The 24,034-nt window shown below is 31.5% G+C and overlaps 1 protein-coding gene across 1 annotated transcript in view; it reads left to right on the top strand.

Annotated features, from left to right (window-relative positions):
* Nucleotides 1-24,034, top strand: part of LOC145334465 (uncharacterized) — a 144,524-nt gene that overhangs the window by 106,158 nt on the left and 14,332 nt on the right. Inside the window, exons 15-22 of the mRNA XM_080179929.1 lie at nucleotides 8,641-8,700; nucleotides 10,246-10,311; nucleotides 12,077-12,225; nucleotides 13,274-13,429; nucleotides 16,270-16,338; nucleotides 20,361-20,432; nucleotides 21,133-21,232; nucleotides 21,777-22,014. Coding sequence (XP_080036055.1) covers nucleotides 8,641-8,700; nucleotides 10,246-10,311; nucleotides 12,077-12,225; nucleotides 13,274-13,429; nucleotides 16,270-16,338; nucleotides 20,361-20,432; nucleotides 21,133-21,232; nucleotides 21,777-22,014 — 910 coding nt within the window. The remainder of the gene's footprint in view (nucleotides 1-8,640; nucleotides 8,701-10,245; nucleotides 10,312-12,076; nucleotides 12,226-13,273; nucleotides 13,430-16,269; nucleotides 16,339-20,360; nucleotides 20,433-21,132; nucleotides 21,233-21,776; nucleotides 22,015-24,034) is intronic.

The following is a 24,034-nucleotide window of genomic DNA, read 5'->3' as shown; positions in this document are numbered from 1 at the left end:
ATATGTCTGTTTGTGGGACAAGTTATTCCCCTTTTGTTTAAATTGTCATCACTTTTTTCTGAACAACTTGTGAGGGAGGGGACACTTGATAAAACTAGTACCCAAGGTTTTATAAACATTATCTCTCATTAATTTGCATATTAACTTATGGTGCGCTTATTTGATCTTGATTGGTTGGTTCAAACTTACTGGCAGTGTCCAAACTTCTTAATCTAGAATTAAGGGTTAATTTGTTTATCATAATTGAGAATATACATCAATAGTCCATCGTATCCCCTTATATTCTTAATTTTTTGCTTGCTTTGCATTTAATCGAACCTGCTTATCTTTTTCTAGGTATGAATTTTGAATATCAATGAGTTGAAGCTGTTTTTTTAGTTTTGTTTTACCCTCAGTATAACATTAGACTTTTAAATTAAATTAAAGGTTTTCTATAATTAGGTCCGTTTGTTCGTCTGTCCGTCAGTAAAGGTTAGCTCTTTTTTGTTAATTTAACAGGTTGGAATCGTCCAATCGATTTCAAACTTTGCATGATGATTCCTATAATAGTTAGGTACGACTCAGAAAGCGCAGTAATTCTATAATTATAATCAGAAAGTCCTTACATCCTTTTAAAACAAGGTACAATGTTATATGGGTAGCAACTCTATAGTCAAGTGCTAAAAATGTAAGTATGTTCTTAAACAGTATAATATATTTAAACATTTTACATCAAATTTACTTTCATCAATATTCTGATTATTTAGTTCTGACACTCTACAACTGTAAATGTTCGTTTGTCCTTCCATTTCAGAGCTTCGCTTTATGGATGTTGTCATCCTTGTTACCCTAATGTTATAATAGTGTCAAAAAAAGACTTTGGGAACTGTTCTAAATGTAATAACTTCTTTAAATGGTTTTCTTTCATGAATATTTTGACTTAGCATAATAAGGATAGGTAGATAGATATTCAATGACTGCATATTACAATGATACCCAATCTTATTTGTTGTTTCAAAAACTTTGGGTACTTTTATTGAGTTTCTTGAACTTTTCAACCCATAATTTTAATCTTCAAAAGGGGATTATTTTGTTTATTATCATTAAGGGTTGTATATAAATTAAGTCTCCATTGTCTTATACCTTAAGAATCACACAATTGTAACAAAATATACAAAATTTGAGCATTACCCCCCTGAAAAAAACAATCAATTTTCTAGAGTGTAGACCCTGTATGGGAAAAATTGAATCTTGAAATATAATTACTCTTTTTTGTTCTTGTAAATTATCTTTCTCTCTTCCCATATGTATTAGAAGACAGACATTTCTTTAAGAAAAAAATCTTAACGACAGCAAGCCGACACGTTACTAATAAAGCTAATACCATTGAAGTAAAAGAATAGAGAGGACATGAGCTATATTTAACTCTGTCCACAGGGCGGGGAACCTGTACCAATTTGTTATTTGGTCTTTGAAATCAGTAAATAGCGTCGAAAATATAAACACAGCCGAATCCCTCAAAAGAACAGAAAGCGATTTTTTAGCAGACGAAAAGGGCCTCCACCTTTTGTAACCAACTAGTTTTCAAATCCTTATCTATCTCCAAAATGATTTTACTGTGTTTTTTGTTATTTAAAATTACTTGTTAATAAGATTGCAGCGCTTTTGCGGAAGGGGAAAAGATAGGGATCTTAAGGGATAAGACATTGACCGATAAATTGTTATACATACCCAATGATGATAGAAAAAATTACCTCTTCTGTAGATTACAATCAGTGATTGAATCATTTACACAATCAACTTATTGAACCAACCAATCAAGATTCAATTGTTCATTGTCTTATCCCTTAAGATCCCTGTCCCCAAAGTTTTATTAATTTAATTTTTTTCATTTGTTGGCATAAATATTTAGAAAGAAGATAGGACAATAGACAATAAATAATTCTACCTCCCAAAATTTTGTTATTCTACATAGAAAAATCTATATGTCTGGTTTTAGATTAAGATAAATAGTGATAATGGTAATGGATATAGAATACGTGGATATATTGACAGGGGAAAATTTGTCGTTAATTTCAGTTGCTAATAGAACCTCATATGGTCGCTTCGTTTATCCAGTAGAAGGGGAATGGATGAGAGGGGGGGGGGGAATCATTATTTTAGCAAGCTACGAGCATCACTTTATTAGAGTACATGTAAATCTGGTGCAATATCCAAGAAATAATATATCGATTATAATAGATACAATAGGTATAACAACCATAGAAAAATCTCTAGATTTCAGGGTGGGAGGAGACATTGGACTGTTTATTACACTAGACCCCAGAGTTTTATAATAATGTTTTCTGATTAATTGGCTTACAAACTTTGGGGACTTTTATTGAATTTCGAATGGTTGGTTTATTTAGTTGATTGTCCAAACATTTCAATAACTAATTTTAATCTACAGAAGGGGTAATCTTGTGTATCTTAATTGGAGATGTACATCAATTCATCGGCCATTGTCTTATCCATAAAGATCCCAGATAGATATTTCCTTTAACTTTTCTTATAATTTCCTCAGCTGCTATTTAAGAAATTGTTTAGTTTTCTATAACAAATAGTGGAAATTGCTATTCATGCAAGATTTTCTAGGCTTCTATTTAAGATAGTTATCTAAAATGATGTGTAAAAGAAAATTCTTATATCTATCTATCTATCCATCTTCTTGAAAAATTTATAGATTACCATCTATAAAATACTTTTCTATGTATATCTGCTCAAAGCAACCTTTAACCCTACTCAAAAATTGATTTCTAAACCATTTTAAAACTTTTAACATCACAGTAGAATTCATACTATAGCTGGCCAGTTATTTCAATGTAACTAAGTGTCTTTAGAACTCAGCTACAGGGGCGTCCAAGCTTTTTTTTTTGGGGGGGGTAAAAAATTTTAGGGGGGGGGGTAATTGGTGTTTGGGGGGGGTAAAATGGCGCGCGAAGCGCGCCGAAATTTTTTTTTACCCCCCCCAAAATTTTTACCCCGGGGGTAAAATTTGATTGGGGGGGGTAATTACCCCCCCTAAAGTCTGTTGGGGGGGGGGTAAATACTACCCCCAAATCTGTTGGGGGGGTAATTACCCCCCCCAAACTAATTTACCCCGGGGGTAAAATTTTGGGGGGGGGTAATTTAATTATGTAAAAAAAAGCACCTACCTAATCTATTAAGTTAATAAGTACTATCCTATAACATAAAGTAGTAAGTAAGGTTTATTTGACTATAGCTTCAGATTTCATTACTTTTAATACTGAGTTCTCCTTTTTAGGAAAGCTTCACATAGATCCCATGATGGTTCCACACTATTATAGGTCAATCCTTGGAGTGGTTTTAGGCTATTTTTCTCCTCCCTTTTTACCCTTTAGAAAACACGAGTTCTTAGATGCTAAGGGCGCCACTACTATTCAAATATATAGTAGTATCCCATTCTTTAGAACATAAAAATACAATAATTAACTCACTAACCAATGAACCAATATGATTATACTATAAAGTGAAGCGTCTTATAGGTCCTGGTAAGTTTTATAACTAGTTTTGAGACACCCTGACATCCTCCCAAAAGAAATCGCCTATAGAAATTCTTTTTCATTATTTAATGAAATATTTAATTTAGTTAGGTATCTATTTTATGGAATCTTCAGTGCTTTACAATTACATCATAGATCCCCGGTATGGTTTTAGCCCTTATAAAGGCCCAAGCAAATAAAACATGATCAAACTATTAAATTTTTTGTTATCATGGTTAAGAACTGTTTTAACTGGTTGGACTATATTGGGGTATAGTCCCTTTTGTGGCAACGCTCTTTAAGGGGCGTTTCTTCGTTTTTTTCACACAAGCTTCTCTCCTATTTCTAGCCCCTGCGGGGGGCCAATTGCTTTACCATGTGGGGGGGGGGGCGGGGATTACTCCCTCCCCCCCCAAAAAAATATTTTCAGTAAAATTTTTTTTTAAGAACATTCAATTTTGGGGGGGGTAAATACCCCCCCAAAAAAATTTTTTTTTTAAAGAACATTTATTTTGGGGGGGGTAATTACCCCCCCCCAAAATGGTTTGGGGGGGTAAATACCCCCCCCAAAATCGTTGGGGGTGCCTACGGCACCCTCAAGGTAGGGGTAATTTTTTTTTGGGGGGGGTATTGTTCACAAAATTTTGGGGGTGCCTACGGCACCCCCAAAATCGTTTGGGGGTGCCAAATGGCCCATTACCCCCCCCCTTGGACGCCTATGCTCAGCTAATATCTTAAATTTAAATCTAACCTTCTTCGTTTTATAAATCATGATCAGTTTACTATTGTGTATTATTATTCAGTTTTTAAAAGCGAAGCTTTTCTATGATTATGGTCGGTCCGTCCGTCCGTACGTCTATAACGGATAGCTTTTTTCATTTATTTAGGCATGTTAGAATTATCCTATCGATTTCAAACTTTGCAAGGTGATTCCTGTAGTAGTTAGGTACGATTTAGAAAGCGTAGCAACTCTATAATCATTACCAGAATGTCCGTACGTCCATTTCAAACATGTTGATTTTTTTACTTTTTTAATAACAACAAATTTACGTATAATTTTGTCAAACCTTATTTTTTCATATTTTGTATATTCAGTTCTGACACTCAACAAAAGTTAATGTTTGTCTGTCATATCGTTTCAGAGCTTCGCTTTAATGGATGTTGTCATCCTTGTTTTTATCTATCTATCAATAAATTTATATAAACTCTTGGATATTCTTATATAAAATTAACATGATCTGTGTGTGTGTGTGTCTGTGTGTACAAAAGGATTTTGCTAACCGCTGAACCGATATGGTTCTCCTTTACAATGTAGCTTCTTATAGGTCCTGGGAAGGTTTGTTACTATTTTGTGGAAGGCTACCACCACCCCCCTAAAAGAAATCGCCAAATGGTAGCGCCACTCAATGACTTACTGAACTTCATTCCTATTATTTTTATTTTTCTATATATATTAGTTATATATATCTTTTATCTATCTATTTATCACTTTTATGTATTTTTATCGATAAATCTATTTCTCTTTCATTTATCTATATACTAAGCTAAATAAAATCTTTAAACATATCTTTATAATAAGGTAAAAATATATATATGTAGATAGATAATCAAAAGCGCAATCATTTTCCAATCGTTTTATTTTCAGTATTCACACCCTATAGATAATTAGTGTTCTAAAAAAGCATCCAATTAAAAAAAATTATAATAAGATTTTTGGTGATAAGCCGATAAACTGTTGCATATCCCCAAACGAACTTACAAAAATTACCTCTGCTTTTGATTATAATTAGTTGTTGAAACGTTTAGACGCTCAACTTAATGAACTAAACAATCAAAATACAATAAAAGTGTTCACAGTTGTTAAGCCAACAAATAAGTAAACTTTTTATAAAACTTTGGAGACTACTGTAATAAACAGATCAATGTCCCCTCCCTCCCTTCTTTTTTATGCTATTATTATTTTTTTCTGTTGCATAGTAAAAACATAAAAATAATATTTAATCTGTCCTAATCAATTTTAGATTTAAAGTTTCTTTTTTTCCTGGGTAAAACTTTTGTATAAATCTTTTTTTTTAATTTACCCTTTTTAAAAGTGAAGCTTTTCAATAGTGAGGGTCGCGTTTCTTCAATTTATACATTTTAGAATCTTTAATATTTTATTATATTGGTGCATCGCCTATAATATTGTACCTTGTTTTCATAGGAATCATTATTTTAAAAATCAGTTGAATAGGATAATTGTATCATACAAAACGTGTATCATCATGTTATAAATGGACATAACAGTTATATATTTACTACGCTTTCTAAATCGTACCTAACTGTTATAGAATCATCGTTTCAAATCGAAAAGACAATTCCAACATGTCTAAATTAACGAAAAGAGCTAACCGTTACGCACGGACGGACGGACGGACTGACCCTAATTATAGAAATGTTACGCTTTTAAAAACCTATTTATCGAGTAAAGTTAGATTTAATAAAGCAAAAATATTTTAAAATTGCAATTTTTAACTCCACCTAATTTCAGGGAGAAAGGGGATAATAGCAGTTAAAATTAATATACAATTTCTTTCTTAGATTATCGTCCATGGTCTTATCCTTACATCTTTCATGAATCTAAAGGGATAAGCCAATGGCCGATAAATTGATGTACCTCTCCAATGATGAAACACAAAGTGGTTGAAACGTTAGGGCACTCAACTTAATGAAATGACAAATTAAAGTTTAATAAAAGTCCCCAAAGTTATTCTAAAACTTTGGGGACTTGTATAATAAACAGTCCAAAGTCCCCTCCCTCCCTGGCATCTTTGGTCTATTTATGTTCAATATACATTCGCCAATTATTTGCCCAAAGAAAGAACCCGTTTTTTGCAACAAAATATTTGAGGCCTAGTTCTCTAAATTAGAATGTCACATTATAATTACAATCTTATTTAGACTCAATTTCTACTGTGAAAATGTTAAATTGTAGTGTCAAAGAACTGGCTATTGAAGAAAAGAAATTAAGGCACATTTGTAATACAATATCTCACAGAGTTTCTACATATATGCTAATTGTATAAGAACAAGAACAATATTTTTGTGGAGCTTTAATGCAAATGATATTTAAAATTGCAAAAAGAAAATATCAACTTTCTATTGTTTTATTTCAAAAGGTTTTCTTAGAATTTAAATATTCATTTATCCCTTGGTTGTTTTCAGCGGATATGAAAATGGAAAGCTTTTGAATAATTCCGCAGAGGGGTGTTGGGAAGTTCCTAAGTAGGGATTGTATTTCGTAATTGTACACCCTTCCCGCAAAACTCTGCTTAAAACTGGTTTTGCAACCCGATTTGGATCCAAATATACTGTATTATATTTAGTAAATCAAATTTGACTTTTTTTCTATTTTTTTTGCTATTCCTATTGTTCGTTGTTTTTTGTTAGAAAATTTAAGAAACACTACCCTAGGGTGGTAACCAACGCCCAATTTTTGACCAAAAATATACATTCTAAAATTGCTTCCAAACTGTTTAACATCCGCTGGATTAGAATAGGTTCTTAGTCATACTGAAAAATCATGCATAGCATAATATTACAGACAATTTTCCACGAATGTTAGAATCAAAATCATAAAATTAATCCAAGTTTTTTTAGCCCGGGCCTTCAATTAATCAGGGCTAACAAAGCTGGTTTTAATCTTAAAATCTTTCGTTTCAGTCAGACAGACAGACAAACATCATGATACTATTATATTAATCATATTATCTATAGTTAGATTAGCTTGCATTGCATACAGACAAACATCATGATACTATCATATTATCTATAGTTAGATTAGCTTGCATTTCTTTCTGGTTACCCTTTCAGGACATCCGTTAAATTAGTCTTCTTACAATCAAGCATAATAAATCAAGATGGAAGGAGACAAGTCCCCAAAGTTTTATAATAACACGTTTTTTACTCGTTGACTTAACCACTTTGGGGACTTTATTATGAGATTTTAGTTGGTTGGTTCATTAAGTTGAGTGACTAAATGTTCCAACCACTATTATTATTTTGGGATTTACATAATTTTATCGGCTATTTTCTTATCCCTTTAAACCCTTGATAATATATAAATATTTATGGATTGTGTCTGTTTTTTTGTTGTTTGTTTTTATTCAAAAACCTCCATAAGAAGGTTTTAGGCTATTATTTTGCTAATTTATAATCTCTAAAATTTCTGGGTATTGGAGTGATATCCGTATAATTTTCTCGCTGCAGGCGGGCACGTCATCCACAAAATTTATCGTGTTAACAAGATATATCTATCTATCTATATTGTTATCTTTCAGTCTATCGTTTCATCTGGCTTTTTATGTCCATCTGTTTTTCTATCTAACTATTTATATTGCTTATATCTATCTTTTTTGTCAATCTATCTATCTCTCAGTCTATTTTCTATCTATCTTTTTTTATGTCTATCGTCTGTATGTCAGTCTATCTATTTATCTATCTTTCAGTCTATCTTTTTATATCCATCTGTTTATCTATCTAACTATTTATATTGCTTATATCTATCTTTTTTGTCTATCTTCTGTATGTCAGTCTATCTATTTATCTGTCTAACTATATATAATATATTTCTAATATCCATCTTTTTTGTCAATTTATCTATTGACTCAGTCTATTTTTTATCTATCTTTTTTATGTCTATCTTCTGTATGTCAGTCTATCTATTTATCTGTCTAACTATATATAATATATTTCTAATATCCATCTTTTTTGTCAATTTATCTATTGACTCAGTCTATTTTTTATCTATCTTTTTTATGTCTATCTTCTGTATGTCAGTCTATCTATCTATTTATCTTTCCGTCTATCTTTTTATATCCATCTGTTTATCTGTCTACCTAGTAATTATATTGCTTATATCTACCTTTTTTGGCAATCTTTCTTTCTAAAAGTCTAATAAAAGCTACATTGTAAAGGAGCACCATACCGGTTCAGCGATTAGCGAGATTCTACGCTACAGACACACAGATAGACAACCACACAGATAGATAGACATACAGTTACTTTTACCTAAGAAAAAAAAACAAAACTATGATCCTTGTCAAGAGCAAAGCTTTTCTAAAATTGTTGTTTATTTTAGATTCCCGTAGTACCCGACGTACTCACAGAAAGTAGCGAGGAAGAAGATATGATGATGCAGGTAAAATAGTTAAAACCTGCATATAGGAGATATATATCGATGAACTCTATCATTAGCAAGATTTTATTGGAAGTGATTTAAAGGGATATGATAATGGTCGATTAATCAATCAATAAGACAAGGCCAATGAATTGATGTGCATCCCCAATGATGATACACAAATTTTACAGAGATTTAAAGGGGTAAGACAATGGCCGAAAATTAAATTCTGTAGATTACATTTAGTGTTTAAACATTTGGACAATCAACTTAAGGAACCAACCAATCAAAATTTGACCCCATATTGCGCTGTTTATTACACTAGTTCCCAACATTTTCTTATTCCTTAGGTTAACAGCGTTGGAACATTTTATAGAATTTTGATTCGTTGGTTCATTTAGTTGAGTATCTAAGCGTTTCAACCATTTATTGTAATCTACAAAGGAGAAATTTTGTTTTTAATCATTTGTGATGTAAGTCAACTTATCAGCCATTGTCTTATCCCTTTAGATCCCTGGAATGGACGATAAATTAAAGCTTTATTTTACCCTTAGAATCCCTGTTAATGAAAAAAGTTTCCAAAGGCTGAACTTTGCAATTTGATTACGAGAAGATTTAATTAAATTTCATTGACCAATCCCTTTAATCCATAAATTATGGCAAATTTTTTCAATTACCAGATTTATGGGGCGCAATCAATTTTTAATGAGTTCTTTTTCACAGAATAATTAGGTCAATCATATACATATCTATCTATAAATTTTTTTGTCTTTCTGACTAAAGTTCTGTCCAACTGTCTGTTTATCTAAATGTCTAAATATCTGTCTATATAAATGTCGTTTCAGCTGTCTATTTATCTGTATATCTATCTGTCTATTCATCTTTCTATCTATCTATCTTATTTTATTGACTTTCCAGCTGACTATATATCTGTCAATATATCTGTCTATCTATCTATCTATCTTACTATCTAACTACCCTTTATCTTGTATGTCTGACTGTCTATCCTTTATTATCTATCTAATTATTCATGTATGATATATAATTACCTAAAATTCCAAGTCCAAATGAACAGAATGCCGGGATTTAAAGGGATAAGATGGTCGATAGATTGATGTAAGTACAAGTAAATTACAATTAGTGGTTGAATCGTTTGAACACTCAACTTAGTGAACCAAACAATCAAAATTCAATGAAGTCCCCAAAGTTGCTAAGTTAACGAAAACAGAAACGGTGTTATAAATCTTTGGGGACTAGTGTAATAAACAGCCCAATGTCCCCTCCCTCCCTGACAAAATGATTAACAATTTAACAATTTGATTTGACTTATAATGATTTCCTTATTGGTACTTCGAAGAGTAAGAACAAGGATGACAACATAAGTAGCAAAGCATCAAAAATCATAAAGATATAAATATAGAATATTAAGGGAGAAAAATTGCCAAACCAAAAAAAACACGAAACCTTTAATGTTTATAAAGCATGTCCGACAGACAGACGGACGGACAAAACAATGTATAGATTTGTATATGATATAGGGGTAATATGATTTTTGTTATCTTTTAGGATGATATTTCTGTGGTGAAAAATAATGTTGCCTCCAGTGAAAAAGATCTCTTAGTTGAAGAAAAGGTAATTAATAGTTATTTCTCGCATCGTATTATAAACGGCTTTCCGCGGATATAAAATATACAATTATAAGATTTAAACCAGTTTTTTTAGCCCCGAGATGCTGAAGGCACGGGCTAACTGGTTTTAATCTTATGATTGTACATTTTTATATGTATTCGTAGAAAACTGGTTATAATACAATGCTAGACATAGTTTTTTCGTATGGATGAGAACTGGCACCTATTCACCTGATTCGAATGAATACGAGAAAACAAGGATGGCAACATCCATAAAAGCGAAGCACTGAAACGGTAGGACAAACGGACATTAACACTTGTATAGTGTCTAAACTGAATCATCAGAATATAAAAGTATAAGAGTCGAAGCAAAATTGTAAGTAAATTTGTTGAAAAACTGCTTGATACAGGATAATGTTTATGGACATTCTTACGTTTTAAGGGCTTGATTATAGAGTTCCTTCGCTTATAATATTGATCTTTGTTGTCCCAGGAATCAATATACCAAAAATCAGATCAAACGGATAATTAGATCACATAAAAATTTGTTGTTAAAAAAGTAGAAAAATCAACATGTTTAAAATGGACATACGGACATTCTGGTTATGATTATAGAGTTGCTACGCTTTCTAAATCGTACCTAACTACAACAGGAATCATCATGCAAAGTTTGAAATCGAAAGGACAATTCTAACATGCCTAAATTAACGAATAAAAGCTATCTATCTCGGACGGACGGACGTACGGACGGACCGACCCTAATTATAGAAAAGCTTCGCTTTTAAAAATCAACTCTTTCCTCAGGGTTCTTATGAAAGGAATAATAAAATGATTTGTTGAAAAGTGAAATAATATATATCTAATTCTGATATAAGATTGTCCATAACAAAATAGCACTTATGATAATGTCAGATTCAATAATCGTTGTAGACATTAATATTTAAGAAGTAAATTGCATATGCATGCTTCATATATTAAAAGGATACACTTAGTTCAAAAAATTGAGTCCTAATTAATGTAAATTAGATTTTGGTATTAATTAAAAACTTTAAATTTTTAAAGACTTTTTACTTAGAATTTGTAATTTAAAAGATGTTTAGATACTCCTTTAATGAAAAATTGCTTTAATGAAAAATTGTATTAGAAAATATAAAAAAGTAAAAAGAATTAACGTGGAAATTATCAAAAATTTAAACATTGTAAAACATTTTTTTTGGTTTGAGACATCTAGCGCCAAAATTAGAAACTAAGAATATCTCATAGTTTTAACCCTTTAATGCCGGTAAATTATTACTACAAAATGTTATAATTAATTTAATATTGGAATGGGCTTTCTCGTATTCATTCGAAACCGATTAATATCCGGTAGATTAGAACCAGTTTACATCCTTACGAAAAAAACTATGTTTAGCAACGTATTGTATCCAGTTTTCTACGAATATAGTTAGATTTATACAAGCGGCTACGTCCCTAGAATTTAGCGCTGAGAGCGACTAGAAAGAAACATAGCTTAAAACCATCCACAGACTTAAATCTAAAAATAAATTAGCTTAAAAGCATTACAGGACCTATGTAAAGCTTAACTAAAGAAGAGAACCCGATCGGCTCAGCGGTTAGCGAGATTCTTCATTACAGACACACAAACATCCTACTACTTTTATATAAGGATTATTACCAAAGCAATTTCTCCAGGAATCTTAAGGGATAAGACAATGGACGACAAATTAATGTGAAACCCCCGATTATGATAAACAAAATTATCTATTTAGACGCATGCAGCAGCTAACCAGGATGACAAGATAACAACGGCTAAAGCCGCCAGCCAAGTAAAAGTTGCGCCAGAGCCGTTTGTACGCGGCTACAGAACTGGTGGGAAACGGTCGAGCACCCGGAACGGCCACGACATTAACGGAAACAGGTATATGCGTTTCGTCCATGCAGTATGGCTTCAAAACCCTTTTATATCGGCTGGGTTAGAACTGGTTCTCACCCATACTGAAAAATCATGTATTTTTTATAGTACCATATTACATACAATTTTTCACGAATATTCATATCATAATATTAATACCGTTTTTTAGGCCTTGGGGCATCTGCATCTTAAGATTTTCTAAGACGGCTGCGGCCAGATTTTATTGTATTTGAACGACAAATCATATTGTTTAACACGTGACAAAATATATAAAAACATTTGTCAGCTAGATATTCCTTATAAGTTTGAAATAATAGTTTGCCTAATTGACCATCTACGCTATAGTAAATCTATTATATTTATAAAGAAGATATTTTAACGCAAGAAATTTAAGAAAAAAAGTTTGGATGAAAAATAATTTGAAAAGTTGAAACAAATTTGGAAAGCGTTGCTTATAATTTATGATTACTATTTAAATTTAGTTTTCATCTATCTATCTATATATCTCCCTATCTATCTATCTATCTATCTATCTATCTATCTATCTATCTATCTATCTATCTATCTATCTATCTATCTATCTATCTATCTATCTATCTATCTATCTATCTATCTATCTATCTATCTATCTATCTATCTATCTATCTATCTATCTATCTATCTATCTATCTATCTATCTATCTATCTATCTATCTATCTATCTATCTATCTATCTATCTATCTATCTATCTATCTATCTATCTATCTATCTATCTATCTATCTATCTATCTATCTATCTATCTATCTATCTATCTATCTATCTATCTATCTATCTATCTATCTATCTATCTATCTATCTATCTATCTATCTATCTATCTATCTATCTATCTATCTATCTATCTATCTATCTATCTATCTATCTATCTATCTATCTATCTATCTATCTATCTATCTATCTATCTATCTAGCCATCTATCTATCTATCTATCTATCTATCTATCTATCTATCTATCTATCTATCTATCTATCTATCTATCTATCTATCTATCTATCTATCTATCTTTCTATTACAGGCTATCCGTGGCTGTCCGCCCGCAGACTGTAGCCAACCTGGCCTCACATTTTGACAACCTGGTGCAGAATAAGACCACCAGCACCAACCCGTCATCTACAACTAATACGAGGAATGTTACATACAAACTCATATTTTATAGTAGCTGTGCTCTTCAGTGCCCTAGGAAAATGGGGATAAATGTCACAGCTTTTGGCCTGCCTATTCTATTGGCGTCATAGTAGGGGGAAAGAGAAAGAAAGGGAAGGGGAAAAGAAACCCTCTAGCTGAGAGATGGGTTATAGGGTATTTCCTGACGTCAATTGAATAGGTAGGCCAAAAACAGTAAAATCTATCCCCATTTTAATAGGCCACAAAAGACAGCTACCTTTTTATAGCTGCTCTGCTAAAAATTTTTATCATACAAAATGAATTAAGTAATATGGTTTTTGTTAAGAGCTCAGTAGCAACTAAACTTGTTAGGGAAGCTTTAGATAGTTCCAATTCGTGTTTTAGGCTATTTATTTTACTTTAAGGTTTTTTTGCAAAAAAAATTAGGTATAGTGCCAACGCCTCATTAGCTTTTTATAGGTTACTTTAAGTTTAGGTTAGGTGATTGCCCCGCAGGGTTAGAGGCCCACGCACGGGCTAGAAATACGAGTTAAATAGTTATTAAAATCCTTTGGTACACACAGACAAACTGACATCCTGTTACTTTGTTTTTATGAACATGAAATATTAAAACAGACGAATGAGCGGGAGACATGTGAAGCTTCGAACCTATGACATCACCACCATCATAGCTGAACTAAACAGGGATTTTATATGCGTTATTATATAGATAGATAGATATATAGATAGATAGATAGATTCGAACCTATGACATCACCACCATTATTGCTGAACTTAACAGGGATTTTATATGCTTTATTATATAGATAGGATAGATAGATAGTTAGATAGATAGAGAGATAGATAGATTTGAACCTATGACATCACCACCATTATGACTGAACTTATTATGCTTTATTATATATATAGATATATAGATAGATAGGATAGATAGGATAGATAGGATAGATAGGATAGATAGGATAGATAGGATAGATAGATAGATAGATAAATAGAGAGATAGATAGATAAATAGAGAGATAGATAGATAGATTCGAACCTATGACATCTCCACTATTATTTCTGAACTTAACAGGGATTTTATTTGCTTTATTATATAGATAGATAGATAGGATAGACAGAAGGGTAGATAAATGAAAAAAATATATAGTTGGATAGATAGAAAAAAAAGATAGATAGATAGATAAAACTGGATTAGAATCAGTTCTCAGCCATAGTGAAAAATCATGTATAGCATTATATTACAGACAACTATACAAGAATATTAAAATGAATATCATAAAATTGATAAAAGTTTTGTTAGCACCGGGCCTTCAATCAAAAAAAAATTGAGGAGCGGTGGTATTGGGGGAGGGGGGGGGGTGGTAATAGGATTATGGTCCCCATACAGTTAGAGGAAAATAAGAAATAAATCTTTACCAAACATAAACCTAAAATACTTAATATTAGAGATTCGCTCTGATGAATTCTTATTAAAGCCAAAGCAACGGGTATTTTTTCAGTATTGCCAAAAAAAGGATAGTACAAATTAGATAAAAAAGTTAATAACGACAGCTTTCCGCGGAAATTAAAATAAAAAAAAACTAAACTTGTATTAGTTTTATGATTTTATTCTTAATGTAGTGGAAAATTATCTGTAATACGATGTTATACTTGATTTTTCATTATGACTGAGAACCGATTCTAAAAGTATAGGCAATAGATACAAAAATGTACTAAAATAAAATAGATGAACATATTTGAATTTTTAGATTTCTTTGAATAAAAAGCTATTTTAACTTTTTTGTTGTTAAATTGTAAGAAAAAAGGTTGGTAATGCAATTTTCACGCCTTGTAAATACATTATTTCATTTCATTTTTTAAAAGTAGCACAGCTACTCTATAACCATACGGTTTTTCTGTTCGACATTTGTTACGTCAATAACAAGATTTTAATTCATTTGTCTATTAAACATTTCATTTACTTAATATACCATAAGATATGTTCTACTGTAATTGTTACTGGCAGCTACGCCCCTGGGCTTAATGATGTGGGGAGGGGGGGAAGTTGACCCTATACATTCTTTTGGGGGTTGTATTATTTTCTACCACCACACTTCTCAAAATATTTTTAAAACATTCCCAGTACCAGGAGAACCATATCGGTTCAGTGGTTACGCAACTTCCCCTGGTTGTGTAAGAAGGGGATTATTAAGTAAGTTTGGATACTCAATAGTCACGTACATAATATCAGTACTACCCTTATCCCAAGCTCCTCTGCGGAGAGCGTCATTCATTACGGTGACTTAATTTGGGACACCTGCCATACTCGGCGAGGGTGAGGTAATAATGAGTAGCTCTCATGAGATAGCGGGTCAAGTCATAATGGGCTTGAACGTGGAGCTTGATAGCCCTAGTGGCTATACAAAAGTGTCTCAGCCTACTCCATGACTACTTAGGTCCAAACCCTAAGAAACTATGGCTAATCAATCAATCAATCAAGTGGTTACCGAGATCATTCGGTACAATCAGTCAGAAACAGATCCTGCTACTTTTATGACAGCGTAACTTTTGGACATACCTATCCTTGTCTAATATTAATATTTTTGACATCAACTTCTTTTAAAATATCTTTTTTATGTCTAAAGAAATTTTAATCAACAATTTCAAGTTTTAATGAATGAATTCAAGAGCGCAAACGTTTTTAACCAGGGAGGGACGGGGCATTGGGCAGTTTATTACACTAGTCCCCAAAGTTTAGTGATAACGTTTTCTTATTTGTTGGCTTATTAACTTTAAGGACTTCTAGTGAATTTTGTCTCCAAACGTTTTAACCACTAATTGTAATCTAGAAAGTGGTAATCTAGTGTATCATCATTGGGAATAATGCATATAAAATTTGATCAGAATCAACATAAAACCAACAGACGAGAGTTCGAGTCCTGCCACCTCAAAATTTACAACTTCTAAAACAAGGTAAATAGAATATTTAGTTGTGTTTCCATGCTTTAATCGTTATCAATGATAAACTTAAACAATCTTTTTTTGTCTGTAGCAAAAGATCTCGCTAACCGCTGAGCCGATATTGTTCTCCTTTAATGTGAAGTTTCTTATAGGTTCAGGGAAGGTTTTTAACCATTTTTGTGGGTGGGTATCTTAATGATTCCTTCAAAAACTTTTTTTACCTTTTCATTTAAAACTCAAATGAATATAATACATATATTTTTCACCTATAAGAGAAAGGTATACCTATCTTTAAAATATATACTATACAGTACACCCAGGGCTGTAAATTATTCTGGTACCAAAAGTTTTATAAACACATTTTTCCATTCGTTGTCTTATATAATGAATCTTAATTAGGTTGTATTATTTATAACTTAGAACTGTTCATACCTTTCTATAATGACTGGGGGGTTGTACATTAATTTAATGTCAATTGTCTTATACCTTAAAATTGAAAAAAATATTTCTGCTATTTTATTTTAAACTTGATTTTTAAATCTTATATATTTTTTGTCTTTTGATGTAAGCTGTTCTCATTAGAAAAGAATAAAATTTTAAAACAGTTATTTGAAAAAAAATTGGCAATGATTGGGTTCGCTAAAACCTATGATTTTTAATTTTGAGAAATGTTTCTTTAATTAAGCCAAATAAGAAGATAAAATTGCAAGAATTATTAGATTTTTTTATTAAATACTTCAACTATACCTTTTGTCTTTCTATAATGATGTGTTATAACAATAAAATACTGAAAAAGTGTTTTGTCTAAATTAAGATTTTGAACAATTTTGAAAAAACTACCTTTTCAGATATCAGTATCAAATTTACGGATTTATTACACGTAGGAGTTTTAAGAAAACTGCAAAGAGAGAGAGGGGACATTGGGTACTAAAACACTAGTCCCCTACGTTTTTTAATACGGTTTTCTTATTCACAGGCTTGACAATTTTGGGAACTTTTATTGAATTTTGATTGTGCAAACGTTTTAACCACTTATTGATAGAAAAGGTAATTTTGTGTATCATCATTGGGCATGTACATTATTTTTATGGGACATTGTCTTATCCTTTTAAATTCCTTGCAATTTTATAGGAACTAAAATCAATCTTATTTTTATGCATAATTTAGGTTAGGTTAAGTCAAGATAAGCCCCGCAGGTATAGGTTCAAACATTTGTAAAGAAATAAATTAAAGGGGGTGGGGTTGTTGGATCATTCGACGGTTTAAAGGATTGTACCATAAAATTTTGTCACATTTTTGTAAGATTCAGCAAAAAAATATGTGATAATTTTAATATTATTCATTTTATAATCTACTGTTAGTATGCAGGGAGGGAGGGGACATTTGGCTGTTTATTACACTAGTCCCCATAGTTTTGTAATAACTTTTTCTTATTCGTTGGCTTAACAACTTTGGGGACTTTGTTAAATTTTGATTGGTTCCTGCATTACGTTAAGTGTCCAATTAATTATAATATACAGAAGGGATTATTTTGTGTATCATCATTGATGATTAATGTTTATTCATCAGCCATTGCCACATCCCTTTAGATCATTGGCTAGTCTGTCTTTCAATCTGTTTTATGTCCATCGCTATTAATTATGTTGTTTATCAATTTATTTCTACATATTTCTATTTATCCATCTATCTATCCTTTCATACATCTATCGATCAATATATATCCATCTATTAATCAATTCACAAGACCATATATCTATCTATTCATCCATCCTTTATTAAAAAAACATCCAACCATATACCAATCTGGAATTTTTTCAATTTTACAACAAATTTACATACTACTTTTTTAAGACTTTTGAATTAGTACTCTCAAGTGTTAATTTTCGTTTTTCATACTGTCCTATATTAAAGCTTCGCTTTTATGTTGTCATTCTTGTTATTTTTCATACAGATGTGGAATCATTTATTTTTTCTAAATTAAATTAAATTTTCTCTTATCCATCTATCTATCTATAATAATTATAAGGCGTGAAAAGTGTGCCATTATATAAGTAATTAAAAGTGATGTAATCTTAATATTAGACAATTTACTACTAGATTGGTAATATTTTTTTTATTTAGTTAAGGTATCCATATTCTCTAGTATGTGATGTAGACTCCCAATTATGATATACAAATACACCCCTTTTTAAATTAAAAATTATTGGTTGATAAACTTGAACATGCCTGGTTTTGTAATAAAAGTTTAACAGCCAAATAATACGAGAACATATTCAAAAAACTTTGGGTACCAGTATGATTTACAGTCAAAAGTCCCCTCCCTTCCAGAAAAACCGGAAAACTCTAACTCATAACCCAATTATGTTTTGAAACAATTTGATAACACTTATATCTTGATGACCGTGATAGTTTAAACTTTTTATATTTCTACAAAACAACGTAGATTTAAAAAAATATAATTCTATAATTAAATACAGTTTCCTAATTGCAATAGCCGTTTTCAAGATCCTAACCTGACATTATTTATATGCATAATTAATTATACATCCATCTACAAGGATAAAAATTTTAAATGTATATCATCGAATTACTGATAATTTTCCACGAATATTAAAATGAAAATCATAAAATTTATACCAATTTTGTTGGTCTGGGGCTATGACTCCTCAGAGCTAACAAAACTGGTTATAATTTTATTGTTTTTCTTAAATAAGAACGATGCTAAAAATAATATTTGCTGACTTGAGAAGCAACTTTTTCTTCTTTATCTAATCAGTCAAACAATCTTTACACTTGCGCTATTTTTATGTCATACGTTGGAAACTTTTTTTAGTAGCGGAGCTACTCTATAATTATGTCTGTACGTTCTTTGGTAATTAGTACCTTGATAAATTAAAGAAGTTCTCACTTTTAAATATAAATCAAATTAGATTTGTAAAATTGAGGGATCTAAAGGGATAAGACAATGTCCGATAAATTGATGTGCATCCAAAATGATGATACAAACAATTATCTCTTCTGTAGATTACAATTTGTGGTTGAAACATTTGGACACTCCACTTAATGAACTAATAAAACTTCATTAAAAGTCCCAAAAGTTGTTAAGCCAACGAATAAGATAAAGTTATTATAAAAATTTTGGGACTAGTGTAATAAACAGCCAATGTCCCCTCCCTCCTTGCAAAAAATGAGCATGTTACTACACGAAAAATAATATATTAAAACTCACGGTTTTAGCCATACTTTTAATTGTAATTAAATTAAAATTTAGATATTTTAAAAACCCTTTTTAGTAAAATATCATTATCCAATTCATATTTTAAATTTTGTTAATAACGATTTCTAGAATTGTGCCATTTTTGATACCAAAAAATCGGATAAACGTAAAAAAATCGATTTAATAATACTCGGATGTTGCACCAGATTTTCATGTACTCTAGTAAAGTGTTACTCGCAGCTGGCTAAAGTAATGATAACACCCATATATCCTAATTGCTCTCCTCCTATTGAATGAACGAACTGTCTAATCAATAAGGTCCATATTAGCAACCTAAATTGACGACAAATTTTCAATATATCCACATATTATATATCCACTCTATATTTATTATATTCGTATATTTAACGTCTTGATTGAAAGATTTGTCCTAGTTTCTTTTCAAACTTATTATAGCGCTTTAATCATCTTTTTCTTCATTTATCTCTATCTTTTTATTATTTTATCTATACAACTCTCTACTTATTCATTTTGTCTGTTCGTCCGTCAGTCCGCCCATAAAGATTTTGGTGTAATGCGATTTTCTTAGATGCTATTGAAGAAAGACGGCTAAAATTTTTGGTGAAGATTTCTTGTATCAATGACCATAAAGTTTATAATTTACTTACTCTGTCTGTCTGTTGGTCATGCTTTAAAGGCACTATTTTCGTGATTTCTATAATTGCACATTTATCAACTGAACATCTTCTAAATGATTCCTACTATTAATTTTAGTGCTTCGCTACTTATAGATGTTGTCATCCTTGTTTCTATTTAGGAGTTCAGTCAGAAAGAAATCAAGCAATATTACTATTCCTACAGAAAATAAGAATTTTGAAAACGATAACAGGTAAGTTTTTATTTTATATTCTTACTAATTTCTTGTAGATTAATTTGTGGGGTGTTTTTTTGCCTTCAACTTTTTTGCCAATATTTTATAGAAAGCGTATGTCGTTTAACAATACAAGCAGCTTCGCCCCTAACATCAAAGGAATCCGTATTCGATGGGGTTGAGATGTACAAAAATTAGCCGAAAACCTCGAACACAGTAATAGTGTCTGACTGATTATGACGTAACAAAAAAAATTAGCCAATGAGAGGCCGTTATTGACCAATGGTAAAATTTATAGTGGCCTCTCATTGGCTATTTTTTTGTTACGTCATAAAGTCAGACACTATTACTGTGTTCGAAAACCTCCCAAAGACCTAAATCTTAAAATAAAGTATCCTTTGAGAACTGATTGAGTTTAGTAGTTATGGGCATCTTAAGCTACAGACCAAAAATACCTTACTTCTTTATATAAAACTATTTTCCAGTATGGCTTCGAAACCGCTGGGTTAGAACCTGCTGTCAGCCATACTGAAAAATCATGAATCGCACAGTATTACAGACAATTTTCTACTCATATTAAAAACATCATAAAATTCATACGGGGCTAACAAAACTGGAATTAATCATATACATAATTTATCATGTTGCTATCCGCGGAAAGCTGTCTATAATACGGTAAGAAAAATAACTATTACATTTTTCAAATATTTCTTTTAAGGACACAAAACAAGGAAAGTGCATCGACAAAGGAAGAGAAAACTAAATCGACACCAGAGCCTTCGACCAAAGAAGGGAAAACTGATTCTTTCAAAGAAAAGGTATTAACACATTTTAGATAAAAATAGATAAATATTAGAAGCTCCTTCTTATCCTTATACTAAAGTAACAGGATGTTTGTCTGTCTGTGTGTACCGAAGGATCTCGCTAACCGCTATACCGATCGGGTTCTCCTTAACAGGGTAGCTTCTTATAAGTCCCGGGAAGGTTTATAACTATTTTGGGGAGGGTACCACCACCCTCCCAAGAGAAATGACAAAAAATTTAAAATTTAGGGGAGACTTCAACGTCAAATAAGGTGGTATCGTACATAAAAATTAACTTTAACAAACAAAATCATTTAAAGTGCCACTAGAGGCCTCTAGGGGCGTAGCCGCTAGTCTTATTAATAAAGTAGCAGTCTGTTTGTACGAAAGATCTCGCTAACCGCTGAACCGATATGGTTTTCCAATGCAATGTAGCTTAACACAGGTCCCAGAAAGGTTATAACTATTTTGGGGGAGGATAGCATTACCATTTCAAGAAAAATCGCCAATTTCTTAAAGTGCAGCGTTTATCAAAATTAATCCTTAATTTTTATCTTAGGCCTGCATGAGATTCCTATCACAACGCGTGCAATCAGAAACCGGCCTCAACGGCTTAGCCTCTGCTGCCGACAGCTCAAAAGACAAGACTGCCAAGCCGCCAGCCCTCAAAGACCTGACGCCGCGCAGCCTGCTAAGCTCGAATCCAACGGCTGTGCCGACGGTTAAACAGCGGCAAATGTTACTGCTACAAAAATCTGGAATCATTGTGGACAATATGAATAATAATAATAATACAGGTGAGACAGATAGATAGATAGATAGATAGATAGATAGATAGATAGATAGATAGATAGATAGATAGATAGATAGATAGATAGATAGATAGATAGATAGATAGATAGATAGATAGATAGATAGATAGATAGATAGATAGATAGATAGATAGATAGATAGATAGATAGATAGATAGATAGATAGATAGATAGATAGATAAATAGATAGATAGATAGATAGATAGATAGATAGATATATAGATAGATAGATAGATAGATAGATAGATAGATAGATAGATAGATAGATAGATAGATATATAGATAGATAGATAGATCCAACATGATAATTTCATTTCTCTTTCCCAAGTCAATGTCTTCTTTACATTCTCCAGGGATCTAGGGGATAAGATAATGGACAATAAATTACTTTTTTCCCTAAATTTAATTTAAGAATCTAACATATTGGAGTGAGGTTTGTTTTAAATTTATCTTCTTTGCCCTATCCCCACCCTGATATTTTCTTATGTTTGCGTGCAAGAAAAAGAAAGAGAGATGTAAATAATCCTAAACATATCTAAACAACTATAATCACAGTAGCCTATCAGCTAAATTTCTTATGTGATTCTCTAGGATAATAGTCCATAGAAACAGCATGTAAAGAGGTGAAAATCCGTAAGAATATATGTGTGTAAATACAGTCAAAATAAACTATATAAGATTAGTTTAAATACCGAAATCAACTATTAACCAAAAAGAATCATATATTTTATAAATATTATAATATTTATCTTCAATTATTCTCTAAATTTCTAACCCTATGGGGTATTACCCCTGCGGGTTCTAACTTGATGTTTCTTTTATCTATTCTGGTATCCTAATACATTACTAACCCCACAGGGCTCTATCCCTGCAAGGCAACAACTTGATGCAAGGAGGGAGGAGACATTGGACTGTTTAATACACTAGTCCCCAAAGTTAAAAATAACCGTTTTCTTATTATTTGGCTTATCAACTTTTGGGACTTTATTGAAATTTTTGTCTAAACGTTTCAACAACTAATTGTAATCAACCAAACATGAAATTTTGTGTATTATAATTGGGGATGTACATTAATTTGTCGACGATTGTCTTATCCCTTTAGATCCCTGAACTATCTGGTGGGATTGCATAAACGTTTTTGAAATCCGTTATATTCCCACAACTTCCTACCAGCCGGAACTTTTACTTTGGCTACCAGGGGTGTCCACGTAGAGCTGCGAAAAATAGCCTAAAACCAACCAAAGACCCAAATCTTAAAAACTAAGTATCCTATGAGAACCTCACAAATATGAAATACTGATTGATATTAGTAGTTTTATGCATCTTATGCAACAGACAAAAAATATTTTTCAGTATGGCTTCGAAACCGATTAATATCCGCTGTATTAGAACCGGTTATTAGCCAATATGAAAAATCATGTTTAGCATTGTACTACAAATAATTTTCCACGAATTTTAAAATAAAAATTTAAAGGTTAATACCAGTTTTGTTGACCTCGTGAGAAGGTTTTAATCTAATACTAATATCCTTACATTTTTTCTTCAATAAAATGCATAAGATATCTTTTAACATCTTTAGTGTGATGTAGTGTGTTAAAATTAATTCAAACTTAAAATCAAACTTTTGCTGTTTTATGCGAAATCTTTTTGCAATAGGAAGATTTCATAAATCATGGCGGTAGTTCAAACAATTCTAATGATGCTAACTTTCTGCAGATTTATTTCTTTTATCTATCTATCTATTTATTTATTTATCTATCCATCTATCTTTATTTCTATCTATATATCTATTGATTTCATAAATCAGCGGTAGTTTAAACAATTCTAATGATGCTAAGTTTCTGCAGATTTATTTCTGTTATCTATCTATCTATTTGTCTTTTATTACATCTATTATTACTTGGTAATATTAGTTTAAACAATTGTTATGATTTTAAGTTTTTATATATCTATTCATTTATCAATCTATTTATCTATCCGTTTTTTAGCAGCGAAGCTACTCTAT

This window comes from Acartia tonsa, chromosome 12 (genome assembly GCF_053477335.1).
Source record: "Acartia tonsa isolate MP-2025a chromosome 12, ASM5347733v1, whole genome shotgun sequence".
Lineage (NCBI taxonomy): Eukaryota > Metazoa > Arthropoda > Copepoda > Calanoida > Acartiidae > Acartia > Acartia tonsa.
This window is presented reverse-complemented; position numbering and strand designations above follow the sequence as displayed.